Source organism: Zingiber officinale, chromosome 8A, assembly GCF_018446385.1.
Source record: "Zingiber officinale cultivar Zhangliang chromosome 8A, Zo_v1.1, whole genome shotgun sequence".
Taxonomy (NCBI): Eukaryota; Viridiplantae; Streptophyta; class Magnoliopsida; order Zingiberales; family Zingiberaceae; genus Zingiber; species Zingiber officinale.
The window spans coordinates 123716657-123723990 of NC_056000.1; the positions used below are offsets into that span (position 1 = coordinate 123716657).

General features: G+C 40.5%; 1 protein-coding gene across 1 annotated transcript; it reads left to right on the forward strand.

Moving 5' to 3' along the window:
• The first annotated feature begins 968 nt into the window (after positions 1-968).
• On the forward strand, positions 969-6324 carry LOC122010087. The gene is made up of 4 exons (XM_042566469.1): positions 969-1403; positions 5173-5384; positions 5500-5767; positions 5840-6324. Exons 1-4 carry the CDS (start codon positions 1134-1136, stop codon positions 6134-6136), a joined length of 1047 nt encoding a protein of 348 aa, XP_042422403.1. The 5' UTR covers positions 969-1133; the 3' UTR covers positions 6137-6324.
• Positions 6325-7334: the final 1010 nt, after the last annotated feature.

Below are 7334 nucleotides of genomic sequence, written 5' to 3' on the forward strand. Positions count from 1 at the left end.
ATTAATAATTGAATCGGCTAAATAAATTAAACTAATCAGCCATTCGGAATTTTTCCTTGCACTTCTCTGTGCTCATCTTATATTCCAACTCTCCCGGCTTCTTGTTTATCGTGATCACAAACCTCTAAATTAGCAGCAAAAGTGAAAAAAAAAAACGTGGTTGTAGGAATTGGATTCGAAGCGACAATGCAGCGATAAAAATCTCTTCCCGTAGGTGGCCCTTGAACGTGGTGGCTCCCTGGAAGGAGGCGCTCGAGCAGCGCCACCGTCTCCCGCCGTGGCCAGTGTTTGCCGGGCACGCCACGGGCGAGGGCATCATTGTCGACGGCGAATCCAGCAGCGTCAAACTTCGCCGTAGTTGAGTCCGGCAGCCGTCTGCTGATCGGAGAGACAACCTCCTCCGTCGATAAAATCCTACTCATTAACGATCACCCACGCAGTCACCATCCTAGTCATCACCGCCAACAGTCGTGTGGGCCCACCATTCTCTCGATATAGCTAGGAATTTAAACGGGTTGATCGTAAAGGTGTAAACGTAGTTTTTTTTTTTTGGTGTAAAATTACCGCGCCTCCAGCGGCGTGTGATACGGTTGAGCACGTTGGCCATTGGCGAGGGAAGACGTTGGACCGTAAGCTGTGCGGTCCAGCTTCGGATCTGGCTGATTATTAATTCCAAAAGGTGATTATGTTTATCATGTGCGTGTCTCGCAAGAAAATTATTTAAAAAAATAAACCCAATTAATTTTATTGATTTGTCCTGTAGACCTGCCCAATCTAATTTTTTTTTATCAATTATTAAAATAAATTAAAAAATATATACAGTAGATTAGAAAATATGTACGGACAGTTACGGAGCCAAGGTGTTGCGCTTGCACGCCGATTAAATCTTTAGAAAATAAAGAGATAGTTGGTTTCGTTGCTAACTACCCTTTTCGTTTGGTGGGGTGATCAACCAACACTCACCTTCCCCACCTACCGAGCGTACTGGGCCCCTTCATTCGTTGCCCTCCTATCCATCGAAGAGAAGCGTGTCCGCTGCTCAAGCGACGGCGCTCGCTAGGTGACCGATACATCATTCTCTCTCTCTCCCTGCTCTCTTACCGAGACGCAAACAGCTCGTTTCTCTGCCGGCGATGGCAGGGCGAGCTGCAAGGCTGGTCATGGTGGCGTCCTTCTTGGCCGGGCTGGCGAGCTGGTACTACGCAGTGTACATCAGGCCGCCGGCGCCCACGCCGTGCGGATCGGAAGGCGGGCCGCCGGTGACCGCCACGCGGATCCGGCTCCGGGACGGGCGGTTCTTGGCCTACTCGGAGACGGGGGTGGCGAGGGGGACCGCTGCGTACAAGATCGTTTTAGCCCATGGGTTCGGAGGGTCCAGGCTCGACGCCCCTCGCGTCTCTCCGGTAACCCTAAACCCTACCTTCTGTTAATTTTTACCTCCGGTGATGGGAATGTGCATTTGGATGATCGATCGGTGGGAAGTTGTGTCACCCCTCGACGGAAGGCCTAACTAGTCCCAAAAACCTTCCATTAGTTTGATCTGAAATCATTCAAATCAAGTGATCTGGTTTGCTCCTTTAGATGATCAATTACACTAATTTATTAACCTACAATTGATGTCATTAATGTAAAACAATAGGATTGTAAGATTGGTAGATACCTTGTGAAAACAGTCTGAAGTGTGCAAATGGATATGAATATTCTCTCTTGTGGCCGACGTTGAGTACGTAAAAATTGAATTTCCGAGGCAATATGAGCTCTTCTTTAGTTTCAAACCATGCATTCCTTTCCTTGAATCTTAAATCCTGAATCCTTCTAGCTGCTCTGTGTAGATCTCTTCTTTTAGGTCCTTGTCATCAAGCTGCTCAAGTGTAAGATCTAAGTCGGAGTACAACTTGAATAGCTATCGTATTTGTCACTGGAGAGAAGATCTTGTCGTAGTTATTAGGAGTTGGTTCATCATGGATTCAGATGGTTCTCTTTTTTCCTCTCACTTTTTGTTATTAGGAGTTGGCTCATCATGCTTGAAATAATCTTCTTCAACAATAAAATTAAAAATTTCCCTTTATTTATCTTTTTTTTTTGAAAAAAAAGTCTGTTATAAATCTCTATGGTTATAAACTTTTCCTATTTGTATTAGCTTGAATGATACTAACCTTTGCATGCATTTTATAGTGTGTGCAACATAACTATGCTGTGACTATTAATAACGATGGGTAATTTCTATTGTTCATTGCTGTATTGATATTGAAAATTATCTTTATCTTGAGCATTAACTGAAATCAGGTTCACTTTAGGTATGTTTTTGACATGTTTGAGCAACAAAGAATGCTATATGCTAGTCTGAATATATGTGGCATCTATCCCAATAATCTTGGCAATTTTCTTGTTGTCAATCTTACTGGCCCATAGTCTCCCAACTCATAATGATGTTGAAGCCCCTGAATCCACCATCCACCTAATATCAGGGTCTGGAACATGGTAGCATTTACCACTTGCACAGACTTATGTTTGCCTCATCCACAGATGTTACAGACAGTGATTATGCTCTTGTCTTCAGTCTTCTTTTGCTCCTTTGATTTCTTGAATAATCTACAGTTCGTCTTCATGTGATTGCGACCAAACTTTACACAATGACAACACTTCATTTTGTCTTTGCTCTTTGACATATAATTGATAATATCTCTCGTTCATTTAGGTAGTCACAATTGAGAGTTCCATTCTTGTAATTCAAGTTCATGAGTCTCTTTATCAGGTATAACTTGTTCTCTCCAATCTTCTTAGCATAGAGTCCGTCCAGCTTTGTCATAGCATGTGTACATCAGTTTCCATGCTAATTAGGTTGTGTGCATTCTTGTACACCCACTATCATATGTTGACATATTTGTGAGTGCAGACTATGTAGGATCATATAGAACGTGAGAGGGGGGAGGGGTGAATAACATTTTTAAAAACTTCTCTTTTTCGGTTTGAAAATCAGTGCATAGTGAAAGAAAAAAGAATAAGAAAAAGAACCAAAGAAATCAGAACATAGTTGGGTTTACTTGGTTCGGAGCCTTCGACGACTCCTACTCCAAGGCCCACACCCCTTTGGGATGTATCCGATGGACAATCCACTAAACAATCAAATCTCGGTCACAAAAGAAGAAAGTGTAACAAGCTACACCATCTTATGCAATAATAATAGTAATTAACTTTAAAAAAATGTTACCAACACTTGTATTGACGGAGGCTCGTAGCTCGAGGTCGATGTAGCTCTGACTATAGCAGTTGGGTGTAGTAGGGTCATAGCAGAGCGGTGCCAGGAGGACGGTGCAGTAGAAGGAGCTTGGATGCTTATAAGAAAGTTATGTCTTGAGTGCGGGCCGAACAGTCCTTTTATAGTGCATTAGGGGAGCCTCGGTTCACCCGGGGCGCCTCCATTCGATCCCAAGTCTTCGGACTTTATCCTTCCGGAGGCGCCTCCAATCGTCTGGCTCCAATGCCATCCAAGGCTTCTCCACCGACTAAAACTTCATCCATGAAATTTATCTACGTGGAGGCGCCTCTATCCATCCAGGGCGTCTCAAGCACTGTTCATCCAGGGCGCTCTCCATTTAACTGAGGCACCTCGAGCACAGTTTATCCGAGGCTTTATTTTTTAAGAAACTCTTGCAAAACATGTTAGTCCAAAATAACAAAAAATACTTACAAAACAGAGTTAGCAAACATAATAAAATTATGAATCAGATCCTGTCTGACACGACCAGGATCTAGCCTTGGTCTCAACTTAAATTTTCAAAATGAATCTAAGTTGGACCAACGCCTATAGTCCGGGACTTGTTCTCACTGGATCTCTAGTCCTCCGGACCTATTTAGACTTTCTCTAGTCTTGCTTAGTGTCTGATCAACTTGATCAACTAAGACTTTCCTGCAACACCGAGTTTGCACAATAGATATAAAATATTAAAGTTAAGCAGTGTTAGCAGTATTCAAGATTTGCTGGTCCGGTCGACCGCGTTTACTTCTTCTAGACTTCTCATTATTTAGAGTTACCTCCCCTAAAGTTTTCAACTGTCTACTTTCACTCACTAGGGCTTTTATTGCTTAACGTCACTCAACAGGACTTCCACCATCTAGCTTCACTCACTAGGGTCTAGCTTCACTCACTAGGACTTTCATCGCCTGACTGCACTCATTAGGACTTTCTCTTGCCTAACCTCCGGTTAGGACTAGTCACTCAGTAGACTTCTCACATTCTTAACCTCCGGTTAAGACTTACCTCGCCTAACCTCTAATTAGGACTAGTCATTTAGTAGAATTCTCACCTGCCTAACCTCCGGTTAGGATTTATCCTTGTTGGTCATCTAGTCATGACTAGACTTCTTTCTTCCAAACATTAAGTCCTGTTTGGATCAACCCTTAGTCAAACTTACCAGACTTAGGTAAATTGTCAAACATCGAAGCACTGATAATATTTGGGGTTTGTCAAACATCGAAGCACTGATATAACTTACCTATAGTGCTTCGATGTTTGACAATTTACCTAAGTATGGTAAGTTTGACTAAGGGTTGATCCAAACAGAACTTAATGTTTGGAAGAAAGAAGTCTAGTCATGACTAGATGACCAGCAAGGATAAGTCCTAACCGGAGGTTAGGCAGGTGAGAAGTCTACTAAGTGACTAGTCCTAATTAGAGGTTAGGCAAGGTAAGTCTTAATCAGAGGTCAAGAATGTGAGAAGTCTACTAAGTGACTAGTCCTAACCGGAGGTTAGGCAAGAGAAAGTCCTGATGAGTGAAGTCAGGCGATAAAAGTCCTAGTGAGTGAAGCTAGGCCCTAGTGAGTGAAGCTAGATGGTGGAAGTCCGGCATATAGGAAACATCAAGAATGGTGATAGAATTTCTCCATCAACCAAGCTGACTATATATGCAGTCCGGTTAGCAATGATAATTGTGGCAAGCCAACCCCAGAAAGATGAAGTTATTCAAGTCTGGAGAAGTTGTGCTAAGAATTTTCAAATCGTATTGTATAGAAGTGGCTATTATTTATTCTTACAAACTTACATGGCTGAACTTACTGTTTTTATAGTTTAGTCGTTCAGTGGCGCTTGAATTGTGGAATTATTTATTTGTATATACCTCAGAGAATTCCTGGTGGTGTTTATTTGATCGATCACACGACCTCTCTTCAGGGACTGTTAGAAGAACTGCGTATTTATATGGTGGGTTACGATCGAGCTGGTTTTGGAGAAAGTGATCCTAATCCGAATCGCTCATTGAGGAGCGAAGCATCAGACATCACAGAGCTGGCAGATGCTTTGGAGTTGGGCCCTCGGTTTTACTTGGTTGGCTTCTCCTTGGGTGGTCATGCTGTTTGGGCATCAATCAAGTACATTCCAGGAAGGTATTTGTCGTTCTGCTCACTTGTTCATCTTTCAGAAAGAAAGCCATGATGAATAACTTTTTGGACTTCCACTTCTTCAAATAACTCTTAATGTTTTTGCCATTTTTGTTTTCAGGCTTGCTGGAGCAGCACTTATGGCACCTGTTATAAACTACAGATGGCCTGGGTTCCCAAGCAATCTGTCAAATGAGGTTTACAAAAAACAACAGCTTGGAGATCAATGGGCGCTAAGAGTTGCATACTACGCCCCATGGTTGCTTCACTGGTGGATGAACCAGCCATGGTTACCCCAATCCACTGTCATCAAAGGCACGACTCATCTGCCCAACCGCTTGGATGAACAAATTCATCAATATGCCATCGCCAACAAACTATTCGAAGAGGTTAAATTGCTAGTTACATTTTGAACAAACTCAAAATGCAAAACTAAGGTGGACTTGTGTTTGCATTGCCAGAGGAGGAAGCTAGCCACTCAACAAGGCGTTCAAGAGTCATTTTATAGGGACATGGCGGTTATGTTTGGCAAGTGGGAATTTGATCCAATGGAGCTCTCACAACCACCGTTTCCAGTTCATATATGGCAAGGCGACGAAGACGGATTGGTGCCGGTGACACTGCAACGATACATCAGCAGTCATCTCAGTTGGATCGAGTACCATGAATTGGAGGCCACAGGACACTATCTCGCAGCTGTGGAGGGATTGGGCGATGTGATGCTTAAGGCCTTGCTGGTGGAATCATTTGCGAGGTGAGGGCTTCTTTAGTCTCTACTTATAGCTTTTAAAACTGGCATCATATTTGGCTCCGATAAGTTGCGATCTGGGTATTATATATGCCTGTTGTTTGTATCTGCAATGTATCAGAAGTTTGGTCTAGAGTAACTTGTATTAACCATCAACATAAATTTATGTCATCGTATGTTAAATCATTGTTTCAAAAATTGCATTAGCTCGCCTTAGTTGATTCTACCATGCCAAACTCCATTATAGGCTTCAGGTTTCCATAAAAACATCAGTGTGCATTGAGAAATCTTTGCTGATTGATTTGTTATTGCAATTATTCTTTTCTCTTCCTTGTTGTATGTGCTACGTCTGCCTCAATGGTGGCATTTTTGCTTGCAAATGCTGTTGGAGACTCTTTGTAAGGCAAAATCCTTTTTTGTTTGTTGGTTTGTTTGTGTTTTTTTTAATATTCAATTATATTTTAAATAGAATTTAGTTATTGTAAACGAGTTAAAGGAGGGGCAAAGTGTCCTAAATCCCCATACACAGTTTTAACTTTACCTTTAGTCCCTATTTTAGAGAATATTTATTTCAACTCCCTAACTAACACTAATTCATCTAATTCACTATCTGTTGCACATATTTTGAGGGACTATTACAAAATATAGGTATAAAAAGCCCAAAAATTTTGAGAGACTATTACAAAATATAGGTATAAAAAGTCTAAAAAAAATGTATCATTTATCCAAAATGAGGTATAATTTTTATTAAATTCAATACTATTTAAACTCAAATCTAGTACATTATTTATACACATAATTTTTAGGTATATGGTAAAATATAGGTATAAAAAGTCTATAAAAAAGTATAATTTCATCTAAATTCAGCATTATTTATGTGTATATATTTTTTAGGTATATAATAAAATATAGATATAAAAAGTCCATAATGAAATATAATTTCTCTTAAATTTAGTATAATTTAAGTTAAAATCTAGTTTATTTTCTATCGAATTAAACAAAAAAAAAATATATATATATATATAGTTTAATTGGGTATGATGGTATAAGATTGTGCACAGATTTGAATTAAGTGAATTAGTATGAACTAAAGAGTTAAATAAACATTTTTTGATATAGGGGCTGATAACAAAATTGAAATTTTGTATGGATAATTTATGGTTAAAGGAGGCGCATTATTAGAGAAATTGCAGTGAAAGGGAGTTATT

What these genes read in the sequence shown, in the direction of transcription:
- LOC122010087 (XM_042566469.1), top strand. Translation starts at nt 1,134, where the DNA reads ATGGCAGGGCGAGCTGCAAGGCTGGTCATGGTGGCGTCCTTCTTGGCC. An exon ending in ACGCCCCTCGCGTCTCTCCG is followed by an intron (nt 1,404 to 5,172) that starts GTAACCCTAAAC and finishes ACCTCTCTTCAG; the next exon opens with GGACTGTTAGAAGAACTGCG. An exon ending in CCAACAAACTATTCGAAGAG is followed by an intron (nt 5,768 to 5,839) that starts GTTAAATTGCTA and finishes TTGCATTGCCAG; the next exon opens with AGGAGGAAGCTAGCCACTCA.